The sequence below is a fragment of the Melopsittacus undulatus genome, chromosome 3, assembly GCF_012275295.1.
Source record: "Melopsittacus undulatus isolate bMelUnd1 chromosome 3, bMelUnd1.mat.Z, whole genome shotgun sequence".
Taxonomy (NCBI): domain Eukaryota; kingdom Metazoa; phylum Chordata; class Aves; order Psittaciformes; family Psittaculidae; genus Melopsittacus; species Melopsittacus undulatus.
The window spans coordinates 48265686-48282976 of NC_047529.1; the positions used below are offsets into that span (position 1 = coordinate 48265686).

Genomic DNA, 17291 nt, shown 5'->3' on the forward strand with positions numbered 1-17291 from the left:
ACTCAGTCATAAAAGGCAGCAGCCTCAATTAATAAACAGAAATATATGATCTAAAAGTGTATCAGGCCTCCCTTAAGACTTCTTTATGTATATATTCAGGTACATAAAACATGGGTATTTATCCAGCCTCTTTCCATAACAGACTCACAGTGTGGTGCCTGTTAATAAAGAATGCAGACTCTTAGTTTATGCTTAAAAGCACATTATAGACACAAGTACTGGATAATTAGGATGTAACAGCTACAATTTTAGATTTCAAAATTACTTAGGAAAAGCAGAACGTTCACAATAGAAGCAAAAAGGATATAAAATGAGTTGGATTACTCAGGCATTTTCATTCCTAATTAGTTCTAATTAGTCAATGAGAAAATGAACATGAGCCGGCTTCAGTGTGGGCTTGCAGCGCAGAAAGCCAACCGCAGAAAGCCGTATCCTGGGCTGCATCAAGAGGAGCGTGACCAGCAGGTCAAAGGAGGTGATCCTGCCCCTCTACTCTGCTCTCGTGAGACCTCACTTGGGAGTATTGTGTGCAGTTCTGGTGTCCTCAACATAAAAAGGACATGGAACTGTTGGAAGAAGTCCAGAGGAAGGCCACGAGGATGATCAGGGGACTGGAGCACCTCCCATATGAAGACAGGCTGAGGAAGTTGGGGCTGTTCAGCCTGGAGAAGAGAAGGCTGTGTGGAGACCTCATAGCAGCCTTCCAGTATCTGAAAGGGGCCTGCAAGGATGCTGGAGAGGGACTATTCATTAGGGACTGTAGTGATAGGATAAGGGGTAATAGGTTGAAACTTAAAATGCAGAGGTTTAGACTGGATCTAAGGAAGAAATTCTTTCCTGTTAGGGTGGTGAGGCACTGGAATGGGTTGCCCAGGGAGGTTGTGAAAGCCCCATCCCTGGCAGTGGTCAAGGCCAGGTTGGATGAAGCCTTTGGCGGTATGGTTTAGTGTGAGGTGTCCTTGCCCATGGCAGGGGGGTTGGAACTAGATGATCTTAAGGTTCTTTACAACCCTAACCATTCTATGATTCTATGATTCTCTTGAATAATTCTATGATAATATTCTACGATTCACCTCTTTCAAGTGGTTAATAACATAGACTACACCATTCCCATCAATTGCACATTCACGTTTTAATAGTAAATGACTGCTTTGGTAACAGGGGGGCTACAAGGGTGGCTTCTGTGAGAAGCTGCTGGAAGCTTCCCCCATGTCTGATGGAGCCAAAGCCAAATAGCTCCAAGGTACCACTGGCCAAGGCTGAGCCCATCAGCAATGGTGGTAGCATCTCTGTGGTAACATAATTAAGAAGGGGAAAAAACTTCTGTGCAACAGCAGCCAGGAGAGAGGAATGAGAATATGTGTGAAAAACAGCTCTGCAGGCACCAGTACCAGTGAAGAAGGAGGGAAGAGGTGCTCCAGGCACCAGAGCAGATTTCCCTTGCAGCCCCTGTCACAGACCATGGTGAGGCGGGCCATGCCCCTGCAGCCCATGTAGGACCTATGCTGGATCAGGTGCCCAAAGGAGGATGTGGACCCATCAGTAGTATGAAACAGTTTTAGCACAGGTTCGACAAAGACTTAAAAATGTTAATTATAATTAAGTAAAAAAAATATTATTCCCTTTCTTGAAGGCTCAAGGGGACTCTTAAAGTTCTTTTCTAACCTAAACAACTCTATGACTCTGTGGTTCTGTAAGTGGATAGTCTCATTGTTCAAGAAATACAAGCGACCACTCTAGATACTTTTAAAAGAAGATAGCTTAGAGTGAACACAAAGTAAGATAACCTGAATGGCATAATAAAAATCCAACTTACATAGGAGAATTAAGTAGCAGACAAGAAAAATAAGAAAATCTCTTAATTGAACCTAGACATCTCTATCATTCTGCAAAGAAGTATTTAGGCTTGCCTGTGAAACACTAACTCTCTTAATATCATTTGCTCATCTCAGTATCTGGTTCAATATAATTCCATATTTTTTCCAAATTATTCTGAAGTGTTTGAATAGTTTTATTATGGCTTTTACGAAATGCAGACTAACACAATCAAGACTCCAAAATATACACATTACAGCTTCTTTCATTTTAGTCAATGAAATATTTGTATGCATAGTTTAGAAAACTACGCATAGTTTAGAAAACTACAACTGTTCTCTTATATAAGGCTTGGGTACTTATTTCCTATTTAATATAAATTGTTTGAATCAAATAAAAAATTCCACATAACTATCACGATAAACCAGAAAATTAAGCCATCTTCTGTCATCCTGGCAACCTATCCGTTATTTTCTAGTTAAAGCTAGAAAAAAGTACATAACAAGCACTTTGATACTAATCTACCAAAATGAAAACACCTTTAGTTTGGGGAAAATAGGAGTAGCCAAAAGAGGCTGACACTAACTACACTTGGTTTCCTCACTGCAGTTTACATTTTGCAAAACAGGTCAGTTAAGGGAAACAAATATGAAATTAAACAAATGGAAAATGACTGTACTTCAACAGAGACTGCAATGTATTTGTAGCCGTTTCACCATGTTACTGTCAGTGTTCATTAAGAAGTTCCAGAGACTTAAGAAGTCCACAAGCTTCAGAGAAATATTTAAGAAAATCCCTAATTGTGGAAAAAAAAATAATAAAAAATCCTAAATGGAACTCAGCCATTGTCTCAAACTTACTACAGAATATACATATTCAAATCTATTATTTGTTTTGTGATGCTCAGTAAGCAAGTAATACAGAGCATCACCTTAAAAAACATTTAAAAACATAAGTTATTTTACTGCATAAACAGACTCAGTTACTTTTCTTTTCTCGGATAGTTTAATAGAACACACAATATTTTGAAAGCCACTTGTCTCCTCTTGATATTTTCATTTCTTATATCACTATTTCTCAAATCACTTTGAAACAAAGTAGCTCTTCCTCCTGTCTTTGCTGTTGTTCGACAGTGCTCCCAAGGGGCAGAGTCCAACCTAAAAGAACCTGTGCAATTTCTCCAGCTCCAAATGCCCAGAACAGAAACAAAAGGAGGAGCTGAGCAGATTTGTCTAAATTGTACTCAGCTGTTCACTTCAGAAAGGATTATCAGAAAACACATGCACATCTGCAAGTGTCCTCTACAGCTAACCTCTTTTTACAATAAACAAATTTGAAAGTACTTTATATATATATGTATATATAAAAACATACACACACATAAACCCCAAAAGTATCAATATTTAAAAAATCTGAGTATCAAAGCACACTTTAGCTCAGATCATGCACAGACCTGAAAGGCAGCAGTAATTTTGTATTCTGCCTTCCATGAGTCTTTTGAATACTTTCGAGACACACATACTAGAGCCATTAAACTAGAATGAATACTGTATTTATTCAGTCTTATGTTTTCTGAGCAACTTGCTACTTTGTATGTATAAACCTGTTGCTTTTAGGAAGGATAGAGAACTTCACATGCTGCTCTATGAGAAACCTTTTTTCCCCTCCTTTTTTTGGATGCAAAGTAACTGCAAATGAGCTTTTCTTTCACAGACACCTCTAGGAATGCTTACTGCAACAACAGAATGAGCACTTTTGGTTTTTTTTCTTAAACACTGACCCTGTTTCTCTTAACCAAAGTGGACAGCACGCACTGGGTGGCATCAGGTGCAGCAGCAAAGAATATCAAGGGCTATTTCAACTGAAATTTTGAAACTGCTCAGCAGTTCTCGATCACAATCTTCTTTCAATTTCATATAACTCTAAAAGTAAAAATAAGAACACTATTTATTTAACTCCGAGACCTCTTGTTACAGTCTGTGGCCTTGTGAATAGTGCCTTGATACAAGGAAGTAAAATGCTTGGTTTCCCACAGTAACGGCAGTGAGAGAGAATGTGCAGAACAGCCCCATATATCATCATAAGAATTCAATATACAAGACATTTTCTGTTCACTGTGCTTGAATTCAAAGAAAGAAGAGATAAGGTTAGCAAAACACAGCAGAGATTACTTGCCACTTTAAAGCATCTCCCCGTGTTAACTGTTCTGTGTTGTAGGCTCTAAAATACCAACAGACTGCGTTGAGGAGTAGCAGCTGAACAGTTCAGTGATAAAGTACATGATAACTCAAGTGGGTGCTAGTTATAAGTGCTTGCAATTATTAAGAATAATACACAAAGTCGAGCCCAACTGTCCCTAAAGCAAAGGACTGACAGCTCAGGTGGGTGGAGAGACAGAGAAACAAAGAATGTAATAAGGTAACAGAGCTTTCCATGCAGTGTAATGGACCGGAAGAGAGAGCAGCAAAACAATGCTTATAGCAAAGGCAAGCTAAAAAATACTTTAATCTTTTCTAGTAGTGAACTCCTCTCCCCCTTCTTACAGCTTTCTGCATTGCTACAGGACAAACATCAAGTGCCTCAGTGAATCCTATTCTCTTGACCTGAGACTCCCTTAGTCCAGGGTGAAGGATTGCAAGCTTGGGAAGACTTAAGTCAGGGCTGCAAATCTATGGTCTCCAGTAAATCCAGGGGCAACCATCAAGCAGCAAGAATTAGTCTATCTACTTTGGTCCCTCAGTTTCCAGGCTCAGGCTTCCTGAGATTTAACACTCTACAGTACACCAGAACGATGCCAGTGTAACTGCACAGGTAAAATGAGAGATGAGCCGAAGACAATCTAGTACCAACGATCAGTAGCCTGGGAAGCTTATAAGCTCGCTGTAGTGAGCACCTTAAACTTAGAAGAGCCATGTAATATAGTCAGCTGCTCCTCCTCCTTTCCAGGCTCCTCCAGGAACATAAATCACACTGAAAGATTTTCACAGGGTCAAAAAGGAACTGAAAAGTGATTTCAAATATTATGTTACTAAGCAGTAGCACACCACTGGAAAATAAAATGTAATTTATATCTCAGCACAGATACAGTGTCTGCTAAGCTAGTCCCAGGGAGCACTTCTAGACCATGAAGCAGAACAGAGTTTATTACAGAGATGATTAGCAACTAAGCACATTTTCTTCATGTGCTTTTTACAACCTAAACATCACACAGTCCATATATATACCAACTAAAACTTCAGCTTATCAGATCGCCAATATTTAGTATAATAGGGAGGGAGGATAAATATAGTCTCAAAAAACACAGGGGTGTGGCAGGATAATTTTTGGCTACCTAATTAAAAACAACTGGAATTTTTAAAGTTATACTGATATGATATCAGGAGTTACTTGTTAGATCAGTACATATACAGCTGTCTGTTAGATGCATTTTCAAATACGGTATCAAAACACAAATCAAAGTGTCAGCGGAATCTAGCAGTTCATTTAGCTTGACACCATGTGTCCAACAGTGGGAACATTTATGACAGGAGAGAACTCTGCACTTTCTGGGGTCATTTTCCTTCTAATTCCCCTAGCATTCAGATGCCAGCATTCAGCTTTGAGAGCCTAGCCTCCCATTGGACAAGACTGCCACGTGTGGATAATGGGAAACTGTGCAATTGTCTTCAGTTCAAATACAAGCATTATTGTAATATAGAATTAAAATGTTTTATTTTTTTTCTAGATCACTGCCAGGTCTAGGTCTACCACAAAACAAAACCAGTTTTTGTCATTTTGCCATTACTCCATTAAGACACATGAAATATCAGTTTTCAATTAATGGCCTTTTATTATTCTCTGTTTGACTCACAATCTTCAGTATTTTGGATCCAGAGGGATCTTATGATCAGGCAACAGCACAATTTAATATCATTATTCAGGCTCTCCACATACCTTGACAACTTCTTGTAAGAAAAATAATGAAAAACTAGGACATGTAATTCTAATATTTGCTGTATAGAAAGTGAACATGAGTACAAAGAAATAAGCCAGGAAAAAAAAACCCCAACAAACAAACTGGTAAGGCTGACAGATCATTGTAAAGGATCAGTGAGTAGCTTGGGCAAACTTTGTTCCTGCTTCATGAATTCACACGCTGAGATCCAAACAAGGCTTGTAAGGATGAAAATAAATAAACCAATATTTTCCTGGACAGTGTTTGCCCTCCAGGACAAACACTTTGTGATATTGACTGTGTGGCAAGGAGAGTGAAAGCTGGAGCCAGAAGTTTATCAAAACAGCCACTTTCCTTACCTCCCACTTGGCAAAATATAACATTCCTTTTGCAGAGTGGGCTTCAGACCTTGTGCTTTTCAGAAACAAATTTTTGCCTTTTGTGTTGTTATGAAAGCGCAGACACTGGGAATCAGCTCAAAATGTAGTCTCTTTAGCCTGAAAACATGTTTGCAGCCAGGAGCGGACATTGTCACATCACCTACTTTGCTATACAGGCAGGCAATCCAAGACCACTGCTGGAAGCCTGGAAGCTGTCCCATACAGTATTTCGGTTTAGCAAAGCACTGATGCTTCCTTTCAGCTGTTCCACTGAAATTTGAGCTTGAAAGGCTGTGTCAGAGGATGTATGGGGACCTCATGCCCCATGGATGACATAACCCTATCCCTGACTTGCTTCCAGGACATGCATGGTGGGCCTCTATGGCAACAGCTTGCTTCCAGAGGCAGACACATGAAGCTAAAATGATCCAGGCGCAATCAAACACAATCATGAAGAGAATGACAAGGAAAAAGAAAAGCCTGGTGTTTTTGTGTACTCTGAAGTAAACCTGTTCCTGAATGTATCAATTCATATCTTGAGCAGTTGACAGTCATTTATTATTTCTTATCTCTACTCAGATATACAAATCAAAGGAAAGCCTTATTGTACAACCTGGGACCGAGTATGAACAGAAACAAGACAGGACATACAGCCTCAGTGTATACTATCCTATTGTGGGTAAGGAAAACTCTACCACAGATAACTAGCAACGTAATGAACAAAGTGTACACTCTCCCAGATTAAACAACAAAAATGCTCACTTCTTAACAGGAAAGGTTGACAACTTGTACTGGCTAATCCTTGAAACCTGTAATTTTTGTGATCTCATTCTGCCAGAAACCAAGTGATTCTTCAATTTTATGGCCTCTGAATGTACAACCCAGTAACAATTCTGACCTATCATGTCAAAACGACCAATGGCTGCTACCAAGAGTTCACCATACACAGATTCACTGTTCCCAACCTCACAAGATGCAAAGGCAGCAGACAACGCAGGTCCATACTTCTTTCCTAACATCTTGGCATCTTTTCAGCAGTTGTACATCAGTGTAACTCTAGTAAAACTAATTACTTGATTTTGGTTTATGACCATATTCTTTCTGGCTCCAAAATTCTACAATAAGATTGTTTTTCAGTAAATATACTTCAGGGACACTAATAAAGTGTGTCTTAACTGGGAGTATGGAAAAATAGAAGCTAACAGATTTCGCACTATAAACTGTTTAGGACACTCAGCCCCACTAAGATGACGATTCTTCTGTAGCTGTCAAAACAGAGTTTCAGGTATGCGTACTGCTCGACAGCCTTAAATTTATATCAGTACACAACTGATGGACTATGTAACTACAAGAGAAGACAGAAGCACCATAAAAAGGTTGAGTTGTTCTATCATATCATCATGAATTGAGATGTCTGTGTATTTCATTTGTAAAAATCAAATGTCTTCAGACACATGATAAACACAAATCACAATTTAACATGCATGCAACAATATTTTCTTGGGAGAAATTCTCTGACTGCTGAGAACTTCAGCAGTAACAAACAGAAGAACACTGGACAAAATTGTGAATGATCCACTCCTAATTTTACAGGATTTTGCCACAGGAAATCTTTATTTTTAGCAGAGGATTTTTTTTAAGCCAACAAGATTTTGTATACTATCTATTCCAGCCTAAGTTTCATGAAATTTCTTTAAACATCTAATTTAATTTAAATAGTGATTCACTGTTCAACAATTCAATGACATTTCCTGCCTTGGCCTACATTTAATACAATTGAAAGAAACAGAACTCTACAAGAAGTTTTCCATTGCTATATTTAATATAATGGAGAGTAATGCAACTACAGAAGACAAACCTTTATTCTGAAAAGGTTTATAGGCCCCAGGGATCTCTCTTCTTCCTAGAAGTAACACCCTTATATTGAAATAGCAGCTGTTCCTCACCTGAAAAGAGTTCATGCATCGAAGTGAAGGTGGTAGGGAAGTGGTACTCAAACCCAGTATCAGCAGTAACTCCAAACATGTTTCTGTTGGAAACTTTAAAGGATGAACTCCAATGTCATTTTCCCAAGCATCAGCAAGCCTATAAAGTTTAAAAAAACAAAAACAAAACCAACAACTTTTTCATTATCTTAAAACATATCTAAATCCCAAGTTTCAAATAAATATTAGAACATGTGATAGTAGTGTGATAAAAGATTCTTTTCACATTTTCCTTGTGAAAGTCACAGATTGGCATATTTTACCAGAAACACCAGATGCATTTAGAGTACCTTATCCATAGCATCAATCCTAGAAAAAGATATATAATGCAAAAGGAAAGCCCAGCAGGCATTAGAGCAATCCAATCATGTTTCTAATTCAGAGTTTGATTATTTCTGAACAAAATTTCATCTACCACTTGCAATTTCCCATCAGACACTGCTTTTACATATAGAGTATTCTACATAGAACATAATGCCTCTGTTTTTAATTTTGTATCTAGAAAGAAGAATGTCCTTTCACTTCAGAAAGGACAGAAGGTCAGGTGTGACTTTTGAAATTGATGTTTATGATGCTTTCACTGGAATCTTACTAACATTCTATACCAAGCAAAAACTCAATCCCAGTTCATTTTATACAGCTTTCTGCTTTAGATAGAAAAAAAGAATTAATATTTTTGGAGCTAGTCATAAAAACGTTCTGAAAGCACATTTCTATAAACCGTTCCTGCTACCACATGCTGAAAAACAAGATTAGTTAAACAAGATTAACTCAAAACACAAGAATGTTCCACTTCCTATTGTTCAGGCTTGTTTCTTCCTTAATGCACAAACTATCAGACTGATCAGTGATCCAGTTAGTTTAATTATTTTATCTGAGCAGCTAATATCAGATACTCCAGAGCAAGACAGATGCCAATTATTCTCAGCAGATCTGAGAGCATCACTTTGGAAGACAGTCCTTGCCTTCCATGTCCAAGACTTCGCAATTTCAATAATTTTAGCATCAGCTTTCACTTTTAAACTCCTCCAGCTCTTCTGGAAAGATATCAATCTGACTTAACTGCCTCTTGCGAACATATCAGCTTGCTTTAATGTCCTGTCTAGAAATAGGTGCATTTTTTATTAAGCACCCGGAAGAGCAGGCACCACTCTAATATTCAGCATGGTGAAAACTGAGCATATATTCTCTTCACAATATCTGGGTCCTTCTGGATGGTTCTCATTCAAGTTTCGCAAACCTACCAATTCTCTATAAAGTTCTACTTCTTAGATACAGGCTTGCATACACAGGTTTTGTACATACGCTGCCATTATTGACTCTTCATAGTACCTACCTGGCATATTCTAGAAGATGTTCTACATGGCATGATTTATGCATCTTTCTTCAAAGAATGGTGTATTTTTACTTTGTTACCTCCCTTTGGCTTCGTGAATTTTAACTGTTTTTTTTCTAATCTTTACATTTTTTCCTCCTTCCTCATTTTAAGAATCCATTTCTGCTTCAGCATACAGAAGCAAGACCCATAATGCACACAAGGTCAGAGGGGCTTCCATCTCCCAAAAAACAAAGAGTGCTTTCTCTCATTTTTTCATCCACAATCAAAATCAAAGACAATTATATCACTTCTAAATTACTAAATGTACCATGTCTTTTCTCAGCCCTCATCGGAGTGAGTGGGTCATTTTGATGTAAGGGGGTCTAAACTGTACATGATAAGAAGGAGAAAAGCAGTCTGGGCTAGGCACCCTCTGGTACTTCTAATGTCAGTGCATCATTTAAGGTCTCCACATACGGCTGAGACCATACCAAAGGACAGAGGCCAAAACCCATCACACATTAATAGCTAACAGCCTTCATAAGACGCAGTATGTCATTGGACACTTATAATGTGCTAGATGGATCTGGAAAATCTGTTTAAAGCTAGCGCAAAAAAAAAAATCCCATCTACTAGGATAGAAAAGTGTGCAGTTTAGAAGGTATATGGAGTATTTTCACTACTGAAAGGTACAAGACTACAGTTAAGCCCCAAACATTTTGTCTGTATTGAAAGGAAGCAGGATTCTTTTAAAAGACTGCAAGTGGCCAATTCCAGAAGACACAGCCCTGGCTGGTCCACAGATTCTGCAAATGCTCCTGGAGGAGCATCTAGCTTTAGATGATGAGCACTGAGCAGCCAGTAACCAAGGAGTCTTGTTAGCTGCAATCCAGAATTGAGTTTCATATTTCAGTATCATATGCTAACTTAATTTCTACACATAATTAGAAGCTTACCTTTACATGTTCCTTACTACATCTTTGTTCTACGTTTTTTTACAACCTTGTCTGGTGATACAGGTAAACTGAGGCAAAGCTAGCAAAATTGAGGCTTTCCATTTTTCAGAGATCAGCAAGTCTAAACAAAGCACTGTGCAGGCTTCAAACACAGCTAGAGACTTTGGAGACTGGAGGTGATATCCTAAGATTCTGGGTCTTGGGGAGGTGTTTCCACAGACTAACACCCTCTCTGTAAAGAAACTTTTCAGAAATCCAAGCAACATTCAAAACACCACAAATTATTTCAGCACCCTGAATCTATTCTTGTGCTTTGACTTGAGGGGTTTTTGGAGCTGCCTCCTCATTTTCAAGTCCAACTCTTCCAGCCCTGAGACTGCACAAGGGCTTTTTTTGTGTGTGTGTGTCTGTTTGTTTATTTGGGGAAAGACTTTGCATAAAGACATCTAATTATATCACAATTCTTGTTTATTAATGGCTTAGTTATTAGTATTTCCTGAAACAATGCCAGTGCATTCTTTTATGACAAACAAACCATGTGTGTCCTAGTACTTACTGCTCCAAGAACACTCATGTTAGGAATTAGTCTTTACGACTTGTCATTTCACAGCATTTAACACAAGTGGTTGTGGGAAGTCACTGCCTTATTAGATTGTTTCTCTTTGTTCTTATTTACCCCTTTTACTCTTGGGAGCATTTTTCTATACTCTTCATTGTAAAAGAAGGAGAAAAATGTCTATGCTTAAAAAAAAGGCAAAACAAAACATCCCCTTCCCCCTGTTTTTTCACCTTAGTATCACAAAACTTTTTTGCATAGGGAGAGTTGTCTCAATTTCAGTGCAGGTAAGGAGCCTACCTGCTTTATGTGTACTGAAAGAGTCAGACTGGCTAAGAGTACTCCTCAGGAGAGTGAGCACCCATGGAGGACAACTTAGCCCATCAGCTCAGTTCTTCCTCCCAGCCCAGTCCCAAATACCAGCAGCCTGAGCTGAGAGTTCCTCAGCCATGAAAATGAATGTGTTTTGCTCTCCCGATCCTGAAAAAAAGAAAAATCCAATTTGACACTAAAATAGGACAAATTGTCAGAAGGAGTTTTTGGGAGGGCTGAGGAAAAAATGACAGGTACGAAACCAGCAGGACTCAGATGTGCACTTGGTAACTTTGGATGCAAACAGGACTTCGCATGCATTTGCCCTCCTCCCCTGCTCCTTAATACCTTTACTCAGCAACGAATTAGTACTTCTTCCCTTGAGAGAAAACAGACTGGGCGAAACCTGCTCCTTTTGTGAGTAAAAGCAGAAGTCAGCATAATTCCCAGAGAGCACAGCACAGCTTGCCATGCTGGCTGAAAGGAGTAAGAGGGAGGTGAGACATTACCTGGAGGGAGTTAAGGTTAACAAAAAAAATAATGCTATTTTATGTTCTTCCTTCTGCAAACATTCAACTTTTCAACACTTCAAACAAGCCTTGAGATTCTGCACTTCTCAGTCTGACAAAAAAATCATGACCCTCAGTATCAAATAAAATTCATTAATTCTACACAGGTTCCCTAGGTCACAACAGGGCACAAAACTGCATCTACTTTGGACTAACTTTATGACAAGCAAAATCTCACCACTACATATTGACCTTGACAGTGTTTGAGGGAGATATGAGTCAGCTTTAAAAACCAGGCATTAAAACAGTAAGAGGTAGTAGAACATACTCAGTAAAATGGTCCAAACTAGGAGCATGCTCTGAGTTGGGAAAAGGACATGTCAGAATGATTTTTTTTACAGCACATTAAATCCACCTCTGTAAATCACCATCATCAAGTTTTGCCTGCCAGTGATCTCACCAACAGGAAAACCCAAATCATTCTAAGCATCCTGCCTGTCACTCCATGCTTCCCATTTCCTCCCTCTTTTCTTTATCCCACTCCCTCCCTTTCTCAGAACTTTTAAGCCTCTTAACCTATTTCAACCAAAATTTCTTAGGAAGTTTCATCTTTTCCTGAGAATCAGTGTCCGAGTAGTGAGGAGAAATCCACATTAGTGACTACACTGAGAAACACTGCTGACAGAGCTCAGCAACAGATGTTTACCTAGTGACAATATGAGCATAAACATCAAGTGATGTTTACCTAGCACAATATTAGCATAAACTCAATAATATGACATTTCTATCTAGCAAAACCAATTACTATAAGCAAAGTAAACATGTTTTTCACAGCTTACCATACTCCCTAATGAGTAAGCCCAGTTGAAAGACTTGATGCTTCTACTCAGTTAATGTGGGTTCAGGACAACTGGAAAACCTTTTAAGTTTGGGGGCAGGAAGAAGGGTTGGTAATGGAACCGATCCCCAGTAAGACGAAGAGTCAGAGCTCTTCTCAGTTTTAACAAAACTTGAAATGCAGCCTCTGCAGATTAAAGCGACACCCCCAACAACCCCCTTCTGTTCCATCTACAAGATATACAGCAGTTTCATCCACAAAAAGACAACAAACAGACATAAGATTAAAATAAATAATTAAAACTTTCATATAACTTTCATTTTGAGAAAGACAGAACCACATATGATGAATGCTAATCAAGCTGCTTAATGTATTTCTGGCATACATTTCAGAACTGAATTAAAGTAGTACAGAAAGTGAATAGAATAAAATTCTACTCAAGGGGGAAGATACTTGGCTACTGTGATAGATGCTGATACGAAATAATTATGTGCTATGTGCTAAACTGTCAGAAGGGAGCATTCAAAACAAGTAAGAAATAAAGATGAAAGGCTGAGACTATCTTTCCCTTTGCTCTTTTTAATGCTTTCTCTGTGGAACAGGTTGTTTGAAAGAGAAATTTAGAGCATTATATGATTGTCACATTCCCATAACCAGTAAGTGAAACATTTATAGCAAAATGTGAAGGATGTTTTAAAAAATTAAGCGGTATTTTCAAACCCTATGATAATGGGAGATCCATGGAAATTCGGATTTCTTTTTCAAAAAACAAAAAAAGCAAATGTTATCTGAAATTCAACCAATTAATTCTGAAAGCAGGGATGAGCAAAACTTGAAAATAATTACTCATGTAAGACTAGACAATTACTCCCCCAGCAGAAGTAATTGATCATAATGTTTTCAGATAAGCACATTTGATCCAGTGTACATCAGAGAATGGTATTTCTCCACTGCTCATTATGGAATTGATCCAAGTGAATTGTTAAAATGCCTACGTAAGTCAGAGTAACATTTCAGTTATGAGTAAATGTACCAACTTCCTTAAATGAGTAAGGTTTAAGACACCAGAATCAGGAAATAAATTTACTTCATAATTACTTAAGTACTAGCAAACACACAGAGTCGTTCATCAGCTCATGGTACCCACTCATAATGACCTGAATTTGCGAAAACTATAATATTTGCAGGATGTCAGTGAAGCAAGAGAAGTCTTTGTATTTCAAAACCAGGAAAAAGTTATAAAGATTCTCTCAAGGCTTTGAAAAACCGGACCAGACTTCTCACTCGACTGTATTTCTTTCAAAAGAAACTGATTCAATCAGTACCAAGGCCATTTTTCAGCAGTAATCACCTTCCACCATGCATGAGATGCACTTCAAAATGGAACTGTGTCAGCAACAAAGCAAGTCTGTGTTTGAAGAGGAATGGCTAAGCCCTTTTTTCCTTTCCAGAACACCCCCATCACCACCTCTGATCTACAAGGCTATTTCTATAAATACATTAACCTAGTGTAGTCTGCAGAGATCAAAACTGGAAAATCAAAAAGCTCTTACTCAGAGCACTACTCAGCATTGCTACCAAGGCACTGGATTAACTTCACATGCTTTGCTATGACTTAGCTAAATGCACTCTGCATTCAGGGCTTCAAATGCTGTGAAACCCTTAAAGGAGATTACTGTGTTAGCTATGGCTTCAGTGTTTTGCTCAGCCAAGGCTGTGCTGAAGAACCTGATACAAAAGCTGACAGAAGTTCAGCCCTGACTCTCTGCGTTCACTGAATGTTGTCAAAGCTGCCCTTTCTGCAAGCTATAGCTCTGATATAAATGACAAATTACTTTACTGAGCCAAAGGACAAACTTGCTAAATTAAATAAGTACTTGTAAAAAATGATTTACTCTAAAAACAATTCTAAATTATGGTTGATGATTTCTCTATATACTTAATATACTGGAAGGCTAAGTTATTTATACTTTTAATTATCCTTGCAGTGATCTAAAAATGGCATAAAAATCAATGCATGCTCATTAGCTACTGAATTCTTGCCAAAATTTAAATAATACAGAACACCAAGAAGTGCAGTGCTTCCACAGCCTACAGCAACTTCCTTTGGAAAAAAACACTTTCTTTACAGAATCACTGCTGCCCTCCTAAAGCAAGCATCTGTCGTCTTGTTCTAACACTGTTCATTATTCATCCTCAACAGCTGAGAGTGTCAAGCATGGTTTTTGAGCAATCTTCCCTGGGATCTTTACTAGTTGCATGGTATCCCAAATCAACAGGTACTAAATTTCCTGTAGGAGACAAAAGAGTGAAGGATGGAAATTTAACCTGCTGGTGTCCTTGCAAGGAAATGAGCGAGAGAAGCACATATCAAGGAAAGTTAGAAGACAGGAGAGCAGTGATCCAGGGACCCACATGAGGAGGTGCTTTTTAGATTTATTGCAGTGTACTACAGTGGCCAGCATCAGAAACTCACCTCTAGGATTTAAACCCTCATTTTTTTTCACTGCACCATTACAGAGAGAGAATGAAGGCTTATTTAACTGAACTTCCATACTTCCAGGTAGTCTTAAATACTCTCTCCTGTAAAGCATTCTTGTCAGAAAGTTACTGATATATAATCCTCATAATAAATTTACAACTTATGCGTAGTACATATACTTTAATACAACATATATATTAAATATACATATCAATTAATATTATACAATTGTGCATATTTCTATGAAGTATTAAAAACAGATATAATAGGTGCATATACAAACACACAACCATTACTATGAGTCTTCTGTCTTTTTTCTGAATAATGCATATTTTGAATGGAAAAACAATGTATTTTTGGTGTCTGGTCAAAAACTTTTCTAGACATCCACTAAAAAAACAATTCAGCAGGTTTAAAATACCTTATTCTACAAAATGTAAGTCCTTCTTAAACTTTCAATGTGTCACAATTTGAAAAGGACAAGTTATTTAATACCAATAAAAATGGCTTATAAAGAAAATTCAAATTTAACCTCACCAGAGTATTGTCTGCCCATTACCATAACATTTTTCAAAAGGGCTGACATAAGAAGTATCAAATGTTCTTGTAATATTTCAAAGGTCCTTTTAAGTAAAATTATGCTATTTGCTCCAATGAATGCTTTTGTGATTTAAAATAGATACTCCACATACAGTTTTCTTATTTCTAACTCCAGTACATAGCACAGACTAAACAATTCATGCTAAAAGATACATTAAAAGGCAGCAGATTAAATGATTGTTTCTATTAGACAAATGCATACAAATATAAACTACCTAAATTTATGTATTTAAAATTATTTTACTACTTCTTGGCATGCTTTGATTATTTTAAACTATTTAAGGGAAGTCTATAGTATTTAAGGCTGTCTATCTCAACCAGTACAAGTACAAGCACAAGCACAAAATAAATTCTCTTCCTTTTGCTTCCAACCCACATTTTCATTACACTCAACTGCCCTACATTAACTTAAATGTAACTACATTGGTTTTGGGACAGTTACTTAAAAAATGCTGTTAACACAGATGAAGCCTGTGTATAGTCCACAGAATCACAGAATTATAGAACCAACTAGGTTGGAAAAGATCTTTAAGATCAAGTCCGGCTGTTATCCCCGACTGCCAAGTCCACCACTGAACTAAGGGCCTCATCTACATGGTTTCTGAAACCTTCCAGGGATGATGATTCCACCACCTCCCTGGGAAGCCTTTACCAATGCTTGAAAACCCTTTTGGTGAAGAAATTTTTCTGAATATCCAATATAAACCTCCCCTGGTGCAGCTTGAGGCCATTATCTCTTTTCCTGTCACTTGTTACTTGGGAAAAGAGACCAGCCACGTTCTCTCTTCGTCCTCCTTTCAGGTAGTTATAGAGAGAGATGAGGTCCTTCCTTGAGCCTTTTCTTCTCCAGACCCAGTTACCTCAGCCATTTCTCATAAGACCTGTGCTCCAGACCCTTCACCAGCTTTGTTGCCCTGGACCTGACCCAGCAACTCAATATCTCTCTTGTAACAAGCAGCCCAGAACTGGAACACAGGGAAGTGGTGAAGGGCAAAAAAAGAAAACCAAAACCTGTTAGTATATTGTGCCAAGACAGGCAAGGTTGTTTATAAGTAGATTATTCCTTTGAAGCACAGAAAGCTATCACAACATAATGCAACTTTTGCATAGAAATAAATCTTGAGATTTTAATCCCATCCAGGAGTGATTTTGCCTTGGAGAAAGGAATTTCAAAGTAATGCTCAACATACTTCTCCAGACTAAAGATGTTTGGGTGTTCACCAACTGCTTTGCTATGTTACTTTCCTTCCTCCCTCCAGCTGCCTGCTATGCAATTTCAAAAGCAGTAAGATGCCACCTATATCACCCATAAAATATTTTTATTCCACTGCAAAACAGCACCAACTGTACAGTCTCTGCAGAAGATGAAACAGAATTTCAGCTGGAAGAATCACTGAAATAAAGCTTAAACATCATATGGAAGGATTAGGTGTTCATCTATTCTGCAACATTTAGGTTGAAGATTCATAATACCTAAAATGAATGTCTAAAAAACTAAATCAAGCAACAATGTCTAAAGCAGACTTATTTTCAATGGGACACCTAGATGTATGGGTCCATCAACACTTCCAAATACACTAAATTTAAATTCATGACAGTAATCAAA

At 38.0% G+C, this 17291-nt stretch overlaps 1 protein-coding gene across 1 annotated transcript in view; it reads right to left on the reverse strand.

The window, feature by feature from the left end:
* UBE3D (ubiquitin protein ligase E3D) overlaps positions 1 to 17291 on the reverse strand; it is an 83450-nt gene that overhangs the window by 23252 nt on the left and 42907 nt on the right. Inside the window, exon 10 of the mRNA XM_034060745.1 lies at positions 8076 to 8214. Coding sequence (XP_033916636.1) covers positions 8076 to 8214 — 139 coding nt within the window. The remainder of the gene's footprint in view (positions 1 to 8075; positions 8215 to 17291) is intronic.